The 24,440-nt window shown below is 35.3% G+C and overlaps 1 protein-coding gene across 1 annotated transcript; it reads left to right on the top strand.

The window, feature by feature from the left end:
* Window positions 1–15,975: 15,975 nt before the first annotated feature.
* OPR3 (oxophytodienoate-reductase 3) lies at window positions 15,976–18,105 on the top strand. The gene is made up of 4 exons (XM_079002853.1): window positions 15,976–16,221; window positions 16,347–16,487; window positions 16,935–17,065; window positions 17,161–18,105. Exons 1-4 carry the CDS (start codon window positions 16,142–16,144, stop codon window positions 18,003–18,005), a joined length of 1,197 nt encoding a protein of 398 aa, XP_078858979.1. The 5' UTR covers window positions 15,976–16,141; the 3' UTR covers window positions 18,006–18,105.
* Window positions 18,106–24,440: the final 6,335 nt, after the last annotated feature.

Raw genomic sequence — 24,440 nt, 5'->3', positions numbered from 1 at the left:
TATATATATATATACTAAGCTTGTAATCATATAGTAGTATATGGTTGAATTTTAAACTTGTAAAATTCTAGGGTTTGAAATTTAAATTGTCTAAATCAAACTTTTAATCACAAAACATAAATTTCAAAACTTTAGGAAAAGTTTTAAACTTTTCAAAACATAAGGAATCAAATAAAAAATAATTTAAATTAACCATTTAATCTCATAATTATCCATATTTGATTTATTTAAATGTTTCTTGCAAAACAATTTACCAATTTAATTAAAATAATCAATTAATATCACATAAGGAAATTATTATTCAATTAATTGGTAAATATCTTGAATTAGGTCAAGGATATACTCAAATATATGTTAAAATCGGATTTATATTGACCCATTAAGATAAAGGCAAGTTTCCATAAGATAAACAACAAGAAATCCCGAAACTAGCTCCTTCTGACGCTCGAACTCGCCGAGTACCACAATGGACTCGCCGAGTTGAGGCCTACTCGCCGAGTCCACTATGCAACTCTCCGAGTTCATCAGGCAGAAGGACAAAAAATGAATTTTGCAACCAACAATCAAGCAACCAATGCATCAATTCAATAGAAACCAATCAAGGCTCTGATACCACTGATGGGTTTGAGCCATAAGAAATTTCCTATGTGCACATACAAACCCTAATGCTTGGATATAGGTTTCTCTAATTGAACATGCAATGTATCCAAGACGTCTATTGATAGATCTAGTGTAAACATTCAAATCATAACATAAGAAATCGGATCTAAAGGATTACCTTGAGTTGCTTGCTTGAATCTTCTTGTCCTTGGAGCTTAGAGTCACAATTGTCACTCCTCTAATGGCTTACAAACACCAACTAGCAAGAGGATGATAAGTGAGAGAGATAGAAGGGTGAGAAATCGGCCAGGGTTTCTTCAAATGCAAGAGTGTCGATTTCCTCAACCCTATGGGTGTATTTATACTAGTGAGCCTCCTAGGGTTTCACCCTTAAAACCCTAATTGGATAACTTAGGCCCTAAGCAATCCAATCTCCTTAATGATAAGCCTTGGACGATTTCTAGGCTCTTCCAAACCCTAAAATCGTCCACCCCTTATCCATAAGGAATCACTGCTCAAAATACAACTATCATATAATTGACAGTTTATACCCCTTTATTCAATTAATCTCTTTAAGTCACCAAATTAATTCCTAATTAATTTATGACTTATATTAATCAAATAACAATATTATTATTCCTTAAATTATACTCATAATATATAAATAATATTTCTTCTCTCATTATAAATCATCCTATCAAGTTGCTATGGTAAAGGCAACCCAAAAGGACCATGCACAACCGGGTCAAATACTTGCCAAATATAGTTGCAGCCTTAGACACTATTCCAACAAAAAGACCATTTAACCTTTCCTTACTTGGCCTAAAACCAAGGCCCAAACCATTTACTTAAAAGGCCCAAATACCTAAATGGCATCTCAATTCCCATTATGGTCCACTTCCTAATTGGGCCCATAATCATCATGAACCTAATCCCAAGAAGGCTCATAGTCCATCCATGACCCAAGGTCAGAAGTCCAATGGCCCAACAAGTCCCAAAACCTAAAACCCTAAAATAAACCGAGTCCAAAAGGCCCAATCGAAGAAAACCCACTTCAGTGAGTACGCTCTACGTACTCCTTGTACGCGCGACGTACGACTGTTGACTCAAAAACGGGCATCTGACCCAGTACGCGCAGCTTACTAGGGATTACCCCCCGCTTACCGACCAGAGCCCTATTTGTCCAACTTTTGTCTTAACCACTTAAGCTCTTAAACGTCCAAACCTCAGATCTACTTCATTTCAAGGTATTAATGCATAAAGTTGTCAACTTTATCACCTTACATGTCTCAATGGCACTCAACCCGATTTTGTCCACTAAGACCCATAATAAGGACTCTAACTCATGCATGGACCAATATGATTCATCAAGATGGAATATTTTTACACAAGGAACGCCAAAGGGGTTAAGATCTAGTATCCTAGCTCTAGAGTGACTCAAACTCCCAAATGGAACCCAAAAGCCCATAATAAGCTAAAAACAAGCCCTAATATCATTTTAACACAAAGACGTTCCAAGATAAGAACTTTATACCTTCTCAAGGTAGCAAACTTGATGAAGATTCTGGATCTACAACCTCAGGTCGAACCAAATCTTGGTCACCAAGCACCACATTCTTCAATGCACACAAATCAACACAAAATTACTTCCAAAGCTCAAGGACACACTATGGGAGGCTAGGGTTACGATCTTAGGTTATAGGGGAGTGGAGGCTGATTAATAAAGGGTCCAAAACTAGCAAGATCTAACATATGCATCATCACGATTCAAGTTTTATACCTCTAGAAAGAAGATCAAGGTGAACAAAGTCTGGATGTACAAGCTCCAATGCAACCAACACTTCCCTAATGAGATTCTTCTTTTCCAAGATGCACCAAGAACACTCCAAAGCACTTAAAAACATCTTCTTTTTGCTCACAAGGCTCAAACTAGGGTTAGGGTTTCAAGGGAGGGTGTTGGAGAGGTGGAGGTTGAGAATGGAATGGGTTTGGGGAAGTTAAGGAGCTTAAATATGGCTCAAACCACGAAAATAGGGTTTGGGCACTGATCGTGTATGCCCAATGTCCTCATGGATGCCCAAGTATGCCCAGTGTTCTTCCCCGTACGCCCAACGTACGCGGCTTAACTCAAAACTGTTCTATCTTCAAACGGTCATAACTTCTTCGTTCCAACTCTATTTCCGATGATCTTTTTATCCACGGAAAGGTATTGAAGAGCCCCACAATATTATCTAGATATCTTAGACTAAAAACTTCCAAAAAAATCCATATTTCATGCAAGAAGTCCGAAACAACACTTTTCTAGTTTTTCCCCTTTGATTCCAACACACACAAAGGGCTTGGATCACATAACCAATATTATCAACATACAATAGTGTCTAAACCCTAATATGAAGCCCAAGGCCTTTACGTGATCCATTTATTGCTCGTAATCCCGAAATAAGAAACTTCTCGAAATAGGATGTTACAACTCTCCCCCACTTAAACTGGATTTCGTCTTTGAAATCCGTCTCGGTTATGATTTCTAAAACAACACCAACATATTCCATAGACTCCTTATAACCATTTCAAAATCATGGCATCTTATAAATAAAACTCGATAGAGCACCCAAAAACCCCCAACTGCCAACAATCAACCCAATAACTTGAAAATGCTCAAACACAACAATTTCTTTCTCTCCCTAACTGTATGAACCAACTACCAAAGAAAACCACACAAACCGGGAACTCTCAGTACTACAACCACAAACCATCCTCATCACTATACTTCCCTAAACCAAGAACCTATCAGTCAATTCTCAAAAACCTTACCCTAAGACTGATGATCATACATTCATCGAACCTACCCCTAGTCCTTGACTAAGGACACCACCAAAACGTGCTAAAAGGATACTTAAAACATTCCGATCGCGAATTCCCGCCCAAAAACTTAAAATATACTCTTGAATTCTTGACAATTCATCACTAACCCACTGCCCCCACATGCATAAGGATGGTCAATCCAAGAATTCACACATTTCATCGAAATCCCTCATCAGATTAAGTGTACCACCACCTGAAAAAAATCACTTGAGATTTCAGAACCAACTCCTCATACTGGAAACCAAACTCCTAATAGAAAACCCACAAAAAGATGGGGTCCACCATAGCAACCATTCATTAAGAGACTTTTGGTGCACAAATAATATACCAATCTAAATAACTTTTCCTGACCACATGATTCAAACAAGCTCACCACCGAGTCTCCCGACTCCCAAGAACAACTCACTATCATCCAACCATGCCAATAAGAATAACGATTTGATATCTAAGAGTCTCAACCAATAACTACTGGGTCTAAAGATACTCAACCATCAACCCATTGTCTTGTAAAGAACCCATTCAACATTCCTTTCGATGCTAACAAAACACAAACCAAGCCATAACCTTTTATCATGCACATTTCATTGCACAACATAGCCTGCTACCAACGCAAATTCAGACAAAAACATGGTCACACTCAACTAACGAATGAGATAGGCGGTTGTACTCTTGCTCCAACTCAAGGGAAACAAACCTATTAAGAACCGTATCAATGAATTAAAGTCCTTAATGTGAGCCTTGTTGGACAAAAATGTCATATTAGTGATATATGAGTCCATGCACGAATTGAAGTCCTTAATGTGAGCCTTGTTGGAAAAAAACGGATGTTGGGTTCCATTAAGACATGGTAAGGCATAAAGTTGCTAGCTTTATGTCTTAGAACCCCATAATGGTCGAGATCTGAAAGTGGGATCGAGTGGATGTAAAATTAAGCACCAAATGGCTTAAGGTGGTAAGCAGCTCAGTATGCTGAGCATACCAAAGGGTACGCAGTGCGTACTGGCAAGCGGGCATGTATGAAAATCGTACATAGCGTATGTCGAGCGTACGCCTCTTAGTGGGCTTTTAGACTTCGGTTGGGCTTTACACCTTTAGGCCTTAGCTAGTTTTTGGGATTTGGCCTGTTTAGAGTTGGTGGGCCTCATAATTCTATTTGTGGGCCTTAATTGGTATGATTTGGGCCTTTTTGGGAATTAGGGCCCATTATTGTGTTTTGGGCCAAGGTCGGTTAAGCCCATTATGGGTAAGGTAAATGGGCCCTTATCTTAGGAGTCCAAATTTGGGATTTAGGCTCACGGTTATGGTTTATAACCTATTTCTGATTAGGGTAATTTGTGTATGTTCAGTGTGGGATCTTCCGGATCGGTAGCCGAGCAGTTAGTATTTATCAGGAGACTGAGGTGAGTTTTCTCACTATATTAGTGGGTCGAAGGCACTAAGGTCGGCCCATTAATTATGATATAGGGTGTTAGCTATATTTGAGACATGTATATGAAAGACCAGGATTCGACCCCTGGCAACTGTATGAAATACTAGGATTCGGACCCTGGAAACTGTATGAAAGATCAGGATTCAATCCCTGGAAACTGTATGAAAGACCCGAATTCAGCCCATGGCATTTATATGAAAGACCAGGATCTGGGCCCTGGAAAATGTAAGGAAGGTCGGGATTTGGCCCTCGGCAGGAAGTTATTTGTAAGACTATGGTTTGGCCCAGAGAACTAACTTATTTATATTTTGTATGTGGTACTTTGGGGAAACTCGCTAAGCTTTTGCTTACAGTTTGTATTTATGTTTTCAAGTACTTCCAGTTTAAGGGGAAGGGCCCAACGTGATGGCACAACATTCTCCCCTCATTATTTTCTGCACTTATTGATATTGTTACTTTGATGATTTGACATTTTTATCATGTAATGGCTTTTGGAACAATTTAATGACTGTAGCTCTTGTTTAAAAACGAAAAATTTTATCCTCGTTTTTGGGCTGTTACAATCTTCCCCGGCCAGCTCCTTAGAATCCCCAGAATTTTCCTCGATTCGAGTACATATCCTGTGCTTCCAGTAGTACGGTCCCAATACTACCTTCCACACCTATCCATACTTTCCTTAAGAATCATCCTGATTCCTCTAAGTCATCTACTCATAATAATATTCCCAAAACTTGCTAAACATCGCACCATGCGTACTACAACACTTCCTAGGTTATCCTAAGATCTCCACCTCACCTTGCTATCAGCTGCTGAAGAACCCCTATTAATGTCAGCTAACCACTTTATGAATACAATTACATGCATCAAGACTTAAATAATTCTTCGACTAAAAGACCCAACCCTACAACGGTTAGACTCAAATGAGAGCTACATAATAGGGCTGAATCCATCATTCTAAAATTATTTAACCTTGCAGCATTTAACTTAACATATTCATTCAATAGTAAACTCCTATCAATATGATTCCCACAAAGCACAAAGCAAGAAACATTCGAGTAATGAAACCGACTAGCACTAAGACACCATTAAAAAAATCAGGCAGATCCTTACACGCAAATTTCAGACCACTATGCCTAAGCATCAAGGATACACATACATCATGCATCTACTCTCTCAAGAGTGGATAAACATTCCTCATATGGTCGGTTGCTCACACTTATACTCATCCATGAAACTTCCATCAACCTTGTAGCACTCGTCTATGCTAATCATACATAACATATATATAGTCGAATACTTGATTCTACCCTAAGCCCATAACCAAACAAGGAACGGGAAATAAGGCTAAACCAAACATTCTCAGTCTATAAAATCTTAGTTACGTACAATTATGATGCATACACTAAGCAACTACAGTAATGATGTCAATTCCATACAAGAAGTAATCCTAGGCTATCGGGCATCATATATCAGACAATTCTATCATTCAATTCCTGAAGATACCTAGCCTATCACTAGCATATAGTTCTATCATATCATACCAAATAATAATGTGGTAACTTGGGGTATACTTTCTTGCTCCGACTGATCGTGCACATCTCCTCCTTCCTAGGTTACTTTTGAAAACAATTTGAAATTAACTTGAATATAATTTGAAAATCATTTTGAAAACTTTTACAGATCCATAGTTTGAGTCTGGATTCACATGAATGCTCTTCTAATTCTCTCAAACCAGGGCTCTGATATCAACTTGAAAAATCCAAAAAATCAGAGTAAAATTTTCATTTTTCCAAAACAACCCCAAGTCAAAAATTGTTTACAAAAATGTTGTTTCAAAAGTATCCCAAAATCTAATAACAAAAAATTCGAAGGATGTGCACAATCACGCCTTTGCTTTTCCCGATCATCTGAAGTGCCTAAAATCAAAACAAACATCTGTAAGCACGAAGCTTAGTGAGTTCCTCTAAAGTACCATCATACAAATAGATAACATATACAACAAACAGGCATACAAGGTTTATTGGTCCTTGACCTCAACCCAAACATACAGGGTTTCTTGTCACATGGCCTTAACCCAACAATCCAGGTTTGTTGGCACGTGGCATCAAACTTACCATACTAGTTTTGTTGACTGGCAGCACAAAGCAATACAGTCTCAACCCAACCACACTATGTCGACATATGCAACAGATAAACATATAGTCAATAAACAGATCTACAGATCACTACTGCATAGAAACATCCTAAATATCAGGATACAAATCTAACAAATTACTAAAACATAGCAAAATTATATATAGTGGGATACATAACCTAGTGGGCCGACATTGGTGCCTTCGACCCACGAGTACAGTGAGGTAAACTCACCTCTTGGTCTGAAAAAATCTCCTAACAGGACACAACTCTGAATGTCAGCTTAACTGATCACTTATTCATTAAATAATAACCAATCTCAATTACCACTCCTAATACCCAAAATACCCTTAGGTCAAACTTGGTCAAATCCTGGTCAAAGTTCCAAAAAGTCAACAGTCAAACATAGTCAACAATGCTGAGGACACCCAATATACTCAGCTGGTACACATGGCGTACACGAGGCTTGACCAAAACAGGTTGGGTTAACCTCGTATGCCCATCGTATCTGGGTTACGCCCATCGTACATGATGGGGTCTTTTTCTTCTTATTAAGAGCTTAATCCTTAAGCTCTTTTGCCCATATTCTAGATCTAGCCTTAAAATAATGTCCTTAACCATAAAGTTTCCAACTTTATGGCCTTGCATGGAAATTAAGTTCCCAAACACAAAAACTATAATTAATTAACCCATTAAGATAACCTAGATCATGCATGGAAGGAAACTAACGATCAAGACTATATTTTTATGCTTCTTAATAGCTGCATAATGGATAAAGTATCCAACTTTATCCATTTAAATGGTCCAAACAACCAAGATCTAGTCTTTAAGTCTCAAAAGGACCCAAGAGTGCATCTTTATCAACATAATCCTTTAAGTCAAAGTCTCCAACCTTTAGATCTTAATCAAAATGATGTTTTGATGTATAAAGTTTACAACTTTATCCATAACAAGGTTACAAACATTCAAGATCTAAGCTTTATTCACTAAAATGACCGAAATCTCATAACATCCAAAACTAGCTAGATCTAACAAATGCATCATCAAGATTCAAGCTTTATACTTCTAGAAGGAAGATCATGGTGAACAAAGGTTGGATCTACAAGCTCCAATTCAACCAACAATTCCCCAATGAGCTCCCTCTTCTCCCAGATACACCAAAAACACTCCAAAGCACTTAAAAACACCTTCTTTTTTCTCACAAGGCTCAAACTAGGGTTAGGGTTTCAAGACAGGGTGTTGGAGAGGTGGAGGCTGAGAATGGAATGGGTTTGGGGAAGTTAAGGAGCTTAAATAGGGATCAAATCACAAAAAATAGGTTTGGGCACTAATCGTGTATGCCCAACATACTCCTGGTACACCCAACGTACTCAAGGATGCCCTAGTACGCCCAACGTACTTCCCCATATGTCTAGCATGTGTGGCTTAACCCAAACCATCTTAACTTCAAATGGTCATAACTTTTTCGTTCCAACTCCGTTTTCGATGATCTTTATATCCACAGAAAGGTATTGAAGAGCCCCACAATATTATCGAGATATATTGGACTAAAATCTTCCCAAAAATCCATATTTCATGAAAGAAGTCTGAAACATCACTTTTCCCATTTTGCCCCTTTGACTCTAACACAAACCAAGGGCTTGGGTCGCATAAACAATATAATCAACATCCAATAGGGTCTAAAACCTAATACCTTGAAGACCAAGGCCATTACTTGATCCATTTATTGCCCGCAATCCCAAGATAATAAACTTCTCGAAACAGGATGTTACACAATCAAAACTCTCTACTTAGAAAGCTAGGTCCTTATCATTCGTCGGGCGACTCACACTCATTAAGGCGATGCTTTGTAATTTATCAATATATATTACTTATCTATTTTTAAAGTCCCATTATGTATTTTAAAAGCCTTATAAAGTTATGTAGAACTTTCCTTTTGGGTGGTACTGAAGTAAACTCGAAGATAAATTGGGTGGCGTGGTCCAATCTCCTAGCTTCATAGGAGGAAGGCGGTCTCGGGGTCGATAGTTTACGTGCCTTGAACATTGGTCTCATATTCAATATGGTGTTGGAAAATAATGACTGAAAAACTACCTATCTCGTGTCATATTATTGATAGGATACATAGTATCAACATGAATTCGTAATTATGCTTATCGAAGAAATCAAACCCATGTGTTTGGAACAACATTAGCAAGGCTGCCATGAACATAACTTCCATTGGTATTAAGCGTAGCAATATTTTTCCCGTGTTTTAGGTACTGGGGACGACACTCTATTTTGGATAGAGGACTGGCTGGGAATTGACAAATTTCAAGTGAAATTCTTTAATCTTTATGCTATTGAGAAAACGAATAAATGCCTTGCTGTTGATCGCATTTCTCATGGGGGTTTGTACCAGGCTTCAAAACATTTATCCAACAATCCTTTAGAAGCCATTAAACTTGTTCAAATCACAACTATCATTGGGATTTTCAATTTTCATAACCGTCCAGGCAGTTTCCATTATATTCTACAGCCGAATGGAATTTACACATTTGACTGCTTATAGAAACTAAGATCAAAAACTTTTTATGATAGGAGGAGATGTACTTAATTGGATAAAGATGATTCCATTGAAATTATATATTTTTTTTGTGTGGAGAGCACGGATGGGCCGAATTCTAACTACCGAATCCCTACAGGTGAGAGGTGTCAACACTCATTCGACCTTATGTCATCTTTTTATGAATGGGACAGAATCTTGAATCACTTATTAATTACTTGCTCAACTATTACTAAGGTTTGGAACCATATCTTTTTGTGGTGTGGAATCTTATCCCAATAGGTGCAACCAGTTGCGATCTTCTGAACTTTGTGGCTAATTGGAGGCGATGTCCAAAAAAAGAGGAAACTTCTTGTAGCCATTTACTATGGTACAAATATGGAACATTTGAAAGGCGAGAAAAGAAGTAATATTGAACAAGAGATGTTTCTTTATTTCTAATGTTGTTGATACCATAGTTTCCCTAATTTATGTTTGGCGAAAATACATGGGTAAAAATGTCCAATTCCTTGGACTACTTGGTGTAGCTATCCTCTTAATTTTGTATAAACCTCAATGTACCTCTCTTGAGTCTAGTGTGTTAATAGACTCATATTTTAATGATACTTTTCGCCAGTTCCAAAATAAAATAAAATAAAGAACTATAGTACAATTGATTTAGTAATTAATTAAAGTATATATCAACAAACTTCTAGGAAAACTAATAAAAGAAGGCTTACTAAATTATCTCTTGAAACAAAAATACATGACAACCCTATAGAACAGCATACCACCATCGATGCCACTGCCAAGTCAATTATAACCAAACACTATATGATCCTAACCAGTAATAGTGTATAGTTGCATGTTGGAGTGCTACTATCCCAATCCACATCAATCTCAATAAGTCCAATCTCACAAGAATGACAATGGAACTTGAGAGACTCCTCTCAGGTTGATAGGGAATGTGGGTCTCCCACCTCCATATATCTTTAGGAAGAGGTGTCTCCCATCTTCAAGGTCTAGTTAAATGGGTCTCCACCACTGATCTAAGAACTATGTAACCATAATCCCTAGTCCCATACAAAAAGAAGCTAGCCATCATGTGTACATGAGGATTATCTAGAAATCTACTCATAACAACTCAACACATAAAAGGATCCAAAGGAATTGACCACTCATGTCACCCATCCTATTATGTATGCACAAATAGGATGCCAAAAACAATTTCCAAAAATAAATTCCTTTTGCTTTTATGACCAAATGATTTCCAAAATTTTATTTCATGAATGCACATATAATTCACATAACAATCAAGATTTACATATGATATCATATTATGAAAAACAACAAAACTTATCAGAACCACAAACTAAGATAGGGGATGTGTGTTCCTAATAACCTACCTCAACTTCTAGCTTCATACAATCACATATTCTTCAATAGTGATCTCCATTCAATCGCTAGCTATAAGATTTAAGGTATACTACTAAAATGACCAAATTAGCCTTAGTGTCGGAATATTCTTAAAATCTATAATTATTCATTATTTAACTATCTAAGAGTATTGTAATTGGAATTAGGTAAAATAGATAAGTAATGCTCAAGTTGGAAAAACACATTGCTTCACAGAGCGTTTTACACGTCGTTCCCCTCTATGGAAACACGTCACATTCACTATAGTAGTGCAGTCCCTTTTCATTTTCAATTTATTAACCCTTTGTAAATGTCTATAACCATTAAGCTCTTATAAACAATAATTGACCTGCCACCAATGACATCCAAACCACAAAGTTAATCATTAAGCAACATCAATTAACTTAACTCAATCCATTAATTTTTCACAATAAATATTGACATTTATTAATCGTTAAACTTGTTTAATGGGTAAAGTAATTAATTCGCTCAAATAACTTAATTGAATTACCTTGAACCTCTTCTACTCAATTCACTTCCAACATAATATAAATAATGCGGATGATATATTTCTAAATCATCTAGATTGTAGAATTAACCTCTTAGGCATGAAATGCCAAATTTCTTCCTCAATTACCATTTTGCCCTTGAAGTCAAGCAATTACTAGAGTCATAAAATAATAAGGCGATTCTTCATGTTAGCTTCTCAATATAATTCCAATGTATCAATCCATAATTATTGATTTCCTTTACATGCTTAACTTCACTAAACTAATTTAAATTCAATCAATGGAACTAAACATCTCCAGATTCATACAACCAATACTTGATTCTACTATCTTCATAACTTTGTGCATCAGTGGAGGATTTTGCATCAAAATTCAACTGATGATCATAGAATCGTCTAGAGAGTAATCTAACCAAGGGATGTTGGATTTAAGCTAAAAAACATATCAATCAACATAAACTTATTATAAAATTGAAACTGTGACTCTTAAATGAGTTTAAAATCGGATCTAGCTTCACTTCCACCCATAAAAATTGAATTTAACATAAGGAATGATGAATTTATACCTTGGAACTCTAGAATTCTTAACTTCAAGTGCCACAAGAACCCAACTCAGCTTGAAATCAAATCTAGGAGGCTTGCTACGTGCAAATTTCCATTTCCTACCTCCCTCCTAATCGATCTAGTTTGCTGAAATGAAGAGGATGGAGCTCTTATTTGCTAATTTTTGCATTCTTACTCCCACTTTTTTGTTTTTCACAAAAATGACCCAAACTTCCAATAAGCGAGACTTAAATTTAAGGATGACCATCCTAAGTCCCTTTCCATCCAACATGTCACTTAAATGGTCCAAGGTCATCCATGTGGATTAAAGACTTGGTCAACCACACTTTTGTCGGTTTTAACCTTTTAGCCCCTTATTTCCAAATGGTTGACTTTTTAACACAAAATCATACAAATTCTATTTGTAATTATCTAAAATCTTAAAATATTATTTTATTTATTTATTATTATTATTATTATTATTATTATTATTATTATTATTATTATTATTATGTGTTTTTAATTATTTTACTATTAATCTCCTTATTAAATAAAATGAAAAAAATATATCCCTAAATTTAGGATGTTCCAATATCTTTTAAAGGATAGTGTTCTATTGCCCAATGAAGTGATGAACTATGTTTTTGTCCTCGTTTGAGCAACTTGTTTAAAAATAAATCTATAATTTGATGATTGAGCCAATAAATAATCACATAAACTAAAATAATAAACTTATTTAGTGTAAATTTAATGTTTGAAGTGATAGTGGAAGATATTACCATAAGGTTTTTCTCTTGATTCTCTAAGGATACACACTTTTAGGATGGATTAGGCAAACCAATTTCTCCTTTGGTTTTCTTCACGTTCAAGTTTTTTTTATCAAGGAAAAATAATACGTACATCTCTCTCTCTCTCTCTCTCTCTCTCTCTCTCTCTCTATATATATATATATATATATATATATATATATATATATCATTATCATATCATATCATATCATACTATATTATAAAGGAAGCATTTATCCTTTCACCACATTCATTTGAAACTCTCATTTATTTTTCTTTTCACCACGTTCATTTGAAACTCTCATGACTTTTCACCTTTTTATAATAATGATTATAACTTGGTTAATAAGGTTAAATAAATATCAAAACTAAAGTGTAGTCATATATAAACCAAATTTCAATATTAAAAAATATATCTATTTTTACATATAAATTTATGTTTTTTAACTTTTAACATACTATACTTAATTTAATAATTTTAATATATTGTTGGATGTAAACCATTATCATTTTAAAGCTATAACTATTGAAAAATTTGTACAAAATACTTAAATTATTAATTTAAATATAATATTACATGGTCAACTTAAATATAAATTTTAGTTTAACTTAAACAACATAAATAATATTTTGTAAATAGTTAAAAAGTGATAAATTGTAGTGTTTTTCTAATAATGAATATAATTTGGTTAATAAGGTTAAATACATATCAAACCTAAAGAGTAACCATAAATAAACTAAGTTTCAATATCAAAATAATATATTTATTTCTACTTACAAAGTTATGTCTTTAACTTTTAACATTTTATACTTAATTAATTAGATTGAATATGTTGTTGTATGTAAATCATTACCAGTTTAAAGCTACAACTTTTGAACAATTTGGATAAAATACTTCAATTGTTATTAAATATAAAATTACATGGTCAACTTAAATATAAATTTTAGTTCCACTTAAAAAACCCAAAGAGTATTTTTTGAATAATTAAAAGTGATAAATTGTAGTGCTAAATTCAAAAACTAAATTGTAATCTTAATTTAACTAAAATATTTCCTAAAAATATTTTTATAATCATTAAAAGTTTTCAAATAAGTAGCTTAAAATAACTTACAATAACAATAATTAAAAATAACTCTATATAAATAATTATATTGTTAATTTTAAAAATAATAAACAATATTTGATGTTTTAAATAATTACATGATAGAAATTAAAACGTTAAGCAAAATAAATTTTAAAAAATTAGTTAACAATAACAACAACTATAAATTACATTAAACCATATATTATTTTTTATTTTCATTCATGAGTAACCCACATGTAGAGGTTATTTAAACGATCATGATTATGTAATTTTAATAGATGTATATATTATCATTTAATTTAAATTAATCAATATATTATATCAACTTAGTATACGAATTATTATATCAAATTTAACAACAACGTTATTGTTATATTTTAGAAAACATATATTTGTAAAGATTTCAACAATATATGTGCTTCTGCACAACACACGACCATTCGCCTAGTTTTCTTATATAAGAGAGAAAGAGAGAGGGAGAGAGAGAGAGAGAGAGAGAGAGAGAGAGATTGGTGTTATAAGTGTGTTTCAAACAATAATTAGCAAATAGTCCCTTATGTGATTAACGAATAGCCAATAATTAACAAATAGCCCTTATTGGTGTGAATCAAATAATTAGCAAATGAGAAATTAAATATCTTTTTATTTTTTGTTCATATAAATTTTCCTATCCAATTAAATAGTGACATATGTAACATTTAATGCACATTTAATGATATTTTAATATATTAATATGACACATGTTATCATTTAATTTGGTAAGAGGATTTGTAAAAACAAAAATAAAAGAATATTTAATTTTTTCTAAGCAAATAGCCCTTATGTGATTAGTCACATTTACACAACTACTATAATATGTAAATATTTAAAAAAAACGTCTTATTGTCTTAATTTTTTTTTAAATATTTGTACGTCTTCGGAAATTTTGAGCTCCTTTACTTCATTAAGACAATTCGAAAATCAGTAAAAGAAGTTCGAAAATCAATTTCATCTTAAAATTTTTAAAAATATGTGTATGAGAATAAGATTTCTTTTTGAAAAGAATAAATTACACGAATGGTCCCTATGGTTTAGGGTAATTTGCATGTTTGGTACCTAATTTATTTTTTTAACTCGGAATGTCCCTACAGTTTGTTTTTGTTACATGTTTGGTCCCTGTCTTGCCTAAAAAAACTATTTTGCCATTGATTTTTTAATTTATTTAAATAAACACACCCCCAACTTCATTCCCCTCAACTTATCTTACCTACCCTATCAATTTTCTCTATTTAAATAATATTCTTTTTAGGTAAGATAGGGACCAAGCACGTGACAAAAACAAATAGTAGGAACCAAACGCGTAACAAAAACAAACAGTAGGGACTTTCCGAGTTAAAAAAACTAGTTAGGGACCAAACGCGTAAATTACCACAAACCATAGGGACCATTCATGTAATTTACACTTTTGAAAATATAAAACTTCACAGGCGTGTTTGACATAGAGCTTTTGGAAGCGATTGAGAGCTTCTAGCTTTTAGCTTTTAATAAAACGCTCTACTTTAAACAAAAAGCTTCGTTTGGCAGTACGAGCGTTTAGTTTTTAATTTTAACAAAACGCTCCGATTCTAAAAACTACTTAATGTAGCGTTTAACAAAACGTTCATGAGCTTTTGAAATCAATTTCCATAATTATCCTTAAAAATATATTTATATATTTATTTATTTTTAATTAATTGTTCTTTTATTTAGTTTTATATATTTCAAAAGCTTCCAACTACTTTTGCCAAACATTTATATAATAAATAAAAGTTACAACTTCCCGCTACCAGCTACTTGCTACACGCTACCCGCTACTTGCTACACGCTACCAACTACCCGCTTCCAGCTAACAACTACTTTTGCCGACTTTTGCATTTCGGCAGGTTATTTTTCAATTCGCAGTATATGGTCATTATATCGGACAGTTTTTTTTCGCCATTAGTTAAATAATCCTTTATCAAAATGTAGTGAATTGAAAGAAAAAAATTGCCAATTCTATTGAATTTTTTTGTAGGAAGGCATAGGGGTAGGTTCTCGCTATATCAAAATCATTCCATGTATAAAACGTTGTCTAAATTGGTGATCTGCTTTGAGAATTGATTTCGATTATCAACAGTCAACTTCAACGTTTTCTCACTTATATTTATATTCCATCATCACCCATCGTCTTCTTCCTGTCTTCCTCTGATCCTCTCAGCTACTCATCGCATTCAGATCTCCGATTCCAAGCAAATAATGGCTGAAACACCGCCGTCTGCCGACAATCCAACTCTCTTTTCTCCATTCAAGATGGGCAAGTTTAATCTCTCTCACAGGTCCGTTGTTTCTATCCTTTCTTCTCTTCACTTTCTAATCATAAATCCGTCCCCCCTATAAAAGTCCTTCAGATTTTGAGCTTGATCCAGTCTTGACCGATCACTATACCGTGTTTTGGTTGTAGGGTGGTGTTAGCTCCGATGACGCGGTGTAGGGCGTTAAATAGCATACCGAATCAAGCTCTGGTGGAGTATTACAGGCAGAGAGCAACCGCCGGTGGGTTTCTCATCACGGAGGGGACAATGATCTCTCCTACCTCCGCCGGGTAATTTCGCTATTCCTTTTGTTCTTCAAGGGTGTTTTAGTAAATCAACATTCCAACATAATTCACCGGGACAAACCATATAAAACCGCCACGTGGCAATTCTTAGTTCCTTACATAGTGCTTTGTGGGACCTGCAGTATAGACTATTATTAAAGTCACACCATTATTAAAGTCACATTCTCTTTATAACCACTTTATAAAGTCTTTATAACTAAAAAATGTGTTTTTTTCGTTGTACTTTATAGTTAGATTAGATGCATAATGTGGATCTTATGAACCATTAAACAATGATACAAGCTACTTGTGTTCTAAAGTTAAAGATGCCATTTTGATTCTTAATTTAAAAAACCCATTTGGTTTAGGAATACCCCTTTATTCATCGATCATTATAAAGCCCAAATTAACGATCTTTCTGGTAAAAAAAAAAAAACCCAATTTGGTGATCAGGTTCCCTCACGTACCAGGTATATTTAATCAAGAACAAGTTGAAGCTTGGAAGAAAGTCGTGGATGCAGTTCATGAAAAAGGCGCTGTGATCTTTTGTCAATTATGGCATGTCGGCAGAGCATCCCACCAAGGTACGCTTTCTTCCATCTAAAAGTCTCAAAATCTCAACATTTTGATTTTTGAACCTAAATTCGAATCGAAAGTGATCATTGTGTTGAACAAACAGTATATCAACCTAATGGGGTTGCACCAATATCATCTACAAGCAAACCCATATCGAAAAAATGGAGAATTTTAATGCCCGATGGGACCCACGCTCAATATCCAAACCCTCGACCACTCGCTACCCATGAAATACCAGAGGTGGTGGAAGACTATCGTCTGGCAGCAATTAACGCCATTGAAGCAGGTTTTGATGGAATCGAGATTCACGGAGCCCATGGTTATCTTCTCGATCAATTCATGAAAGATGGCATCAATAATCGAACCGATGAATATGGTGGATCTTTAGCAAACCGATGCAAATTCTTACTGAAAGTGGTGAAATCGATAGCTACAGCCATTGGTGCAGATAAAGTCGGTGTTAGAATCTCACCAGCTATTGACCATTTAGACGCCATGGATTCTGACCCACGTAGCTTAGGGCTTGAAGTAATTGAAAGACTGAATAAACTTCAGGTTGAATTAGGGTCAAAGTTGACTTATCTTCATGTGACTCAACCAAGGTACACGGCTTATGGTCAAACAGAAGCTGGAAGCCATGGAAGTGAAGAGGAAGTTGCTGAGTTGATGAAGATATGGAGAAGGGCATTTATGGGAACTTTTGTTTGTAGTGGTGGGTATACTAGAGAGCTTGGGATTGAAGCTGTGGCTAAAGGGGATGCTGATTTGGTGGCTTATGGAAGGCTTTTTATATCGAATCCGGATTTGGTTTTGAGACTCAAGGTTAATGCACCTTTGAATAGGTATGTTAGGGCTAGTTTTTATACACATGATCCTGTTGTAGGGTACACTGATTACCCTTCACTTGAGAAAGGAAATGGGAATCTTGAGAGGTTGTCACGCATGTAGTTGTTTGTGGTTATAATGATTATAATTGATATGTAATATGTGTTTTATTGATTAATGTGAAAGTTTGCTTATGAATGAAATAAGTATTTCTTTTTGCATATTCACTATTGTTAATTTTGTATGCTCTTTTGAAAGTTTCTCTATAATTTCTTTCTTCCTGACGGATGAAACTTGTTTTGAAATCTGAGTTCTTGTGTTTGTTAATATTGTCTATTTATGGGTCATTATAGTGGTCCATGTAATCAAAGGTGAAGAGTAACTCCCTTGTCATTTAGACATTTACTATAGTCTATTCTTCACTTTTGCAAAGTCACACTACTAGAAACATGGGTTGTAGCGATGGACTAATCTGTGGCTAAAAAACATTTGCGACAGATCAAAGACAGACTTACTCGATAGCCAAATTAAGCATGGCTAATGACTTAGCGAGGGATTTAGCGACGGATTAGTTTTTTCTTGTGACGATCTTAGCGACGGATTAGTTTTTTCTTGCGACGACCTTAGCGACAGAATATCCATCGCAAATTGGTCACTTAATACAATTATTTAGGATAACGGCGACAAAACTTAATGACAATATTCGGTCGCTAACCCCTAGCAAACCTCTTTATCTGTTTTCTAATCCCGTAGCTAATCCCTCGCAAATTTAAGATGTGATTGTTTTTCTTTCCATCGCTAATCCCTCGCGAATATATGATAACAAAAATTTTAATTTTTTATTTTTTATGAATCTAAACAAAAAATACCACAAATATCAAATAATTATACAATCCCAAACCAAACATTAATATTTAAATGCCAAAACATCTAATAACTATACAATCTAAAACCAAAAATTAACATTAAAATATCAAAAACAACAACTATCAAAGTTTACCAATAACATCCAAAAGCATCTAATATCAAAGTTTAACAATCCTTGATAACTTGCGCCCAATATAAGGATCGAAATAGAACTGAATTCAAGTTCCCGTTTAATCTCATGGAACTAGGCGAACCAAGTTCCACTTACTTTTTAGTGCAATGGAAGGAAAGAAAATATTGTGTTTGAATTGGTCTTCAAAAACTATCAGCCACACCAAAATTAACATCTCATTTAGCATATATATATATATATATATATATATATATATATATATATATATATATATATATATATATATATATATATATATATATATATAAAGAACTAACACTCATGGTCTCTAGGTCTTTCCATGTGCCTTTCTCGGATTGCCTATAACTGCCTTTATCAAGACCTGTACCACAATAACTCTGAAATCAATCATGTAAATAGAGTCATAGATGAAAGAACAGAGCACTTGGAACCTGTTTGGTGTGCATTAGATTGGTATCAATGAGACAAAATTTGCAATTTTTGTCCCATCCGGAAAGGTGAAAAAGACAAAAATGTCCTCATACTCATCATCCAAAGTTCCACCAGAACAAAAAGGTCATAAAGATGAAACATTGTCAATGCCACCAAACAAGCACCAGAGGCCACACTGGGTGGATATTGCTCACATAACATCATCCAATCAATGCCAACCATGTAGTTTGAAAAAACAACAATGAGCACATTCCCCTAATAAAAATACAAAAGTGGTAAATCAGAGAACCTATCACTAAATCTCACAATCTACTCTAATAAATGAAAATATGTTTGTCATATGTCATACTCTCATTGATTTGGTTAGATGTCATTTTTGGTTATTTTTAATTAAATTTTTTCCACATGATATTTTGTGGTTTTTTCCATTTTATTAAATTCCACATAATATTTTAAAATGTTATAATTGCAATAAATGTAAGGGTTAATACTTTAAAAACCATTATTTATACACCCTCTTTTCGATTTAACCCCAACTTTATTTTTTGTTCTTCATTTGCCATTATATTTTAGAAAACGTTTTATTTTCGGACCCTTGACCGTTCATCAACAGGTAATGATGACGTGTCAGTTTTGTATTTTTTTTGTTTGTATTTAGCCCCAACATTTACGTATAAGTTTGTGTTTAGCCCCAACATTTTTTTGTTCCCCATCTGCCATTGTTTTTTAGACAAAATTTCATTTTAGCCCTTAGCCAGTCACGAATAGGTATTTTAAAACATAATAACTTAAAATGGAAAAGGAAAAAACATAAGTAAGAGTTGAAACTATGACTTCTCCTTGAGGGCGAGGCGGGTTACCTAGTAAGCCAATGACTTTTTTTGTATCATCAATGTTTGTTGTATTTAATCTACACATGTATTTTAAATGAATAAAAAATACCTAGTGTAAGTCTTGAGTTTGTAAGATCTAATAAACAATATGACATGCTAATCTTTAAGCTAATCAAAATTTTTAATTCATTCGTAACTCATCTAAAATACAATTGATTATTTCTACTGACATGTTTGTTGAGAAACCATATATTTCTAAAGAGTCGAATATGTGCCTTCTTTTTAAGGGATGGGACATGTTAGCTTGTAAGTTAATGGTTCTTTTTTGTATTATCAGTGTTTATTGTATTTAATTTAATGTCCACATGTAATTTAAAATGAAGAAAAAAGACATAGTGTACGTCTTGAGTCTGTGACATCTAATAAACAATATGACATGCTAATCTAAAATTGTTAATTAATTTGTAACTCATCCAAAAAACAACTGATTATTTCTAATGACATATTTGTTAAGAAACCAAATATTTCTAATGATATTTGTTGAGAAACCAAATGAATGAAAATACCTATTAATTACTGACGAAGGGCTAAAAGGAAAGTCTTTCTAAAAAACAATGGCAAATAGGGAACAAAACATATTGGGGCTAAATGCAAACTTATACCTAAATATTGGGGTTAAATGCAAATTAAAGAAAATTCAAAACCGACACGTCATTATGACATATTGGTGACCGGTCAAGGGCCCAAAAATGAAACGCTTTTTAAAATATAATAGCAAATGGAGAATAAAAAATAAAGTTGGGGTTAAATCGAAACGAAGGTGTATAAATAATGGTTTTTAAATGCATATCAAATTCAATAATTGACTTTTCTTCTAATTTCAATATGTTTATTTATATAAATTATTTGTTTAAATTTAAAAGATAAAAAAACACTTTAATTTTAATAATTCAATATTTTTCTATTTTTTCTTATAAATTCAAACTTTTTCAAATGTTTAGAATTTTCATATTAAATTTTTTTAAATGAAACCATGTAATACATAGGTCTTATACCTAGTTACACAATAAAAACCAACCCCACATGATTTAATGATTTCAAGACCAAAAATCCATTAGACATAGTTTTAAAGATCAAGGATGGCTCATCTTAAGATGACAGTTATCAATATATATTTTTTTGGGAAGGGACAAATTTGGATATATTTGAAAAAAAATACCTGAATTACATTTGCAATTGATACATAACTAGTATTAGCCCATAAGTCGAAAGGTTTGTGGTGTTCTATCTTATGAGGGCTTGAAATTGCGGATTGCCTGAGCAGGGTTCTTTGTATCTTCATTCAGTGCTGATAGACAAACACTGTTTCTTTTTCTTTTCTGGTCCCAAACATTCAGTGTATTTTTTACAAAAATGTAGTTCTTTTTTTGAAACATCTCAAAAATACGACCCGAAAATTTCATTTTTAATATAACAAAGATCATAAAACTGAGTATCACATAATAAAACCATACGTTGTGTATCTCAAAACCATAATAAAATACTGTGAGAAAAACTGTGTCACAACTGTATCAAAACATATCTAAGAAACTGAATCAACTCCCAAGACGAAAACTGAAGCTGTGGTGTGTGCGATGCCATCATCCTGAGCTCTTCCCTTTACTTGCAGAAGTACCTGAAACCAAAACTGAAACTGTAAGCATGAAGCTTAGTGAGCTCCCCCAAACTACCACATACCATACAATAACAAATAAAGCACATACTGGGCCTTGCCCACTGCATCAGACCGAAGTTCGGAACTGACTGCATCGGACCGAAGTCCGGAACTGACTTCATCGGACCGAAGTCCGGGACTGACTCCATCGGACCGAAGTCCGGAACTAACTGCATCGGACCGAAGTCCGGAACTGATTGGGACCTTGTCCCCTGCATCGGACCGGAGTCCGGAACTAGCTGCATCGGACCGAAATCCGGAACTGTCTGAACATAGCATAACATAAACACGTATCTGCTAACATAACACATATACTGCATCGGACTGAAGTCCGGAACACATAACACATAAACATGCCTGAATCACAAAGACATCAAGCACCGTGGACTACTGCTTCGGACCGAAGTCCGGAACTAACTGCTAGCTAAACGAGCCGGCATTGTGGCCGTAGACCCGTTCCTACTGGTAGGAAACTCACCTCGTGAACTGGCTGCTGAGTGTATGGCTCTGGAAGCTATCTGCTGCTGCTCCGGTATCTCCCCGGCTACAATTCCATAAACACACTCAATCAAATACTAATAACTGTATTGGGGTAAAATGACTCTTTTACCCCAGGTCAAAGTCAACCTACAGTTGACCTGACTCGCCGAGTTGGTCCGCCAACTCGCCGAGTCCTTATTCTCACTTCTCAACCCTGCTCGCTGCTACTCGTCGAGTATGGCATCAACTCGACGAGTTTCCTTTCGATTCTAGAACTCAGGCTATCTGCATCCGACTCGCCGAGTCGTATGAACAACTCAACGAGTTGTTCTTGAGCTAAGAAGATTGCCTTGGACTCGCCGAGTTGTATGAACAACTCGTCGAGTCCCTCCATTACCGAGTCTGACCTCTAACTCACTGAGTCCACTCTACTATTCACTGGTCCCCACTCGGCATCACTCAAAAGGGGAAAAAAACCAAGGACTCGCGGCTCGACTCGCCGAGTCGGAAGAACGACTAGCCGAGTCGCATGCATGCAACTACTATAAACTCGATTCTGCTTGAATCCAGTGCATAAAACTTATAGATCTGGGCTCTCTAAGCTCGATTAACACGTAAAGATTCTATCTTTTCGTGCCCATATGCACCCATGAAGAATAAAAGGCTCAAAAAGCATAATAAAGGCTAGATCTAGGGTTCTCAAGCAAAGAAACTTCGAAAAGGCACTAGATCAGGGCTCTAAAACTCCTGAATGAACAGATCTAGGGATATCTCGACCCAACAAGGCATCCATACAACCATAAAGCTTGGGAAATACATTAAACTAGCCTTAGAGGTGTTCTAATGGAGGTTTTAAGCACAAAACAGAATAACTCCGAGACATACCTCAATGAACTTTGACTTTGGCCTTGGATCTTTGCTCTACACTTCCTCTTTTTGGTCCTTTCTTCTTTTTCTTCTTCAATCCTTCAAGAATCCACACAAAAACACTTTAATCATACAAGGAATGGTTTAGGGTTTCTCACAAGCTCTCTGAGGGTGAAGGAGGCGAGTTTGGGGAACATAACATTGCTTAAATAGTGAGCAAACCCGGGGATTTAGGGTTTCTTCCTGGCAGGCGGACTCGCCGAGTCCCGAATATGGACTCGTCGAGTCGCCGACTTACACGTGCTCGAAATCCCGTCTCTACTCGACGAATCGGGCTATAGACTCGCCGAGTCCCTCTTGAAAACTTCTAAATAAATAACATGGAAACAACATACCAGAGATGGGTCGTTACAATTCTCCCCCACTTGACTCAGACTTCGTCCTCGAAGTCTACTACGGCTGAATCTGCAAATAACTCCGAGTAGTCCTCTCTCATCTCCTCCTCAGCCTCCCACGTCCACTCAGACCCCTTCTGGTGCTGCCACTGCACCTTCACTAACTGAATTACCTTGTTCCTCAAGGTCTTTGTCTTCCGGTCCAGAATCGCGACCGACCTCTCAATATAATTCAGGTTGCTATCAACCTGAATATCTTCTAAGGGAACAACTGCTGACTCATCCACCAAACACTTCCTCAACTGAGACACATGGAAAGTGTTGTGGATCTGGCTAAGCTCTGCTGGAAGATCCAACTGATAAGCAACCCGACCCACTCGGGCCAAAACCCTAAAAGGACCAATGAACCTGGGGCCCAGCTTGCCCCTCTTCCGAAACCTGATGACACCCTTCCAAGGTGAGACCTTCAGAAGGAACATATCGCCCACCCGGAACTCCAAGTCTAAACGCCTCCTGTCAGCGTAGCTCTTCTGCCGACTCTGTGCAGTCTGCAGTCTACTACGAACATGCTGAATCAACTCGGTCGTCTTGAGCACCACCTCTGTGTTGGATAAGGTGTCTAAGTCCATAACTATTTTTGGTCAGTACTTGACCCGACCCGGCATGGTCCATTTGGGTTGCATGGCACCATGCAATTTGATAGACTAAATGAGAGAAATAACACTTGGAGATTATTAATATATTATAAGTTCTAATATATTAATAATATTATTTGATTAGTTTGATCAAAGAATTAATTTAGAATTAATTAAGTGA

Source organism: Lactuca serriola, chromosome 5, assembly GCF_051521515.1.
Source record: "Lactuca serriola cultivar US96UC23 chromosome 5, Lser_US96UC23_V15, whole genome shotgun sequence".
Taxonomy (NCBI): Eukaryota; Viridiplantae; Streptophyta; class Magnoliopsida; order Asterales; family Asteraceae; genus Lactuca; species Lactuca serriola.
This window is presented reverse-complemented; position numbering and strand designations above follow the sequence as displayed.

What these genes read in the sequence shown, in the direction of transcription:
- OPR3 (XM_079002853.1), top strand. Translation starts at nt 16,142, where the DNA reads ATGGCTGAAACACCGCCGTCTGCCGACAATCCAACTCTCTTTTCTCCA. An exon ending in AAGTTTAATCTCTCTCACAG is followed by an intron (nt 16,222 to 16,346) that starts GTCCGTTGTTTC and finishes TTTTGGTTGTAG; the next exon opens with GGTGGTGTTAGCTCCGATGA. An exon ending in ATCTCTCCTACCTCCGCCGG is followed by an intron (nt 16,488 to 16,934) that starts GTAATTTCGCTA and finishes TTTGGTGATCAG; the next exon opens with GTTCCCTCACGTACCAGGTA.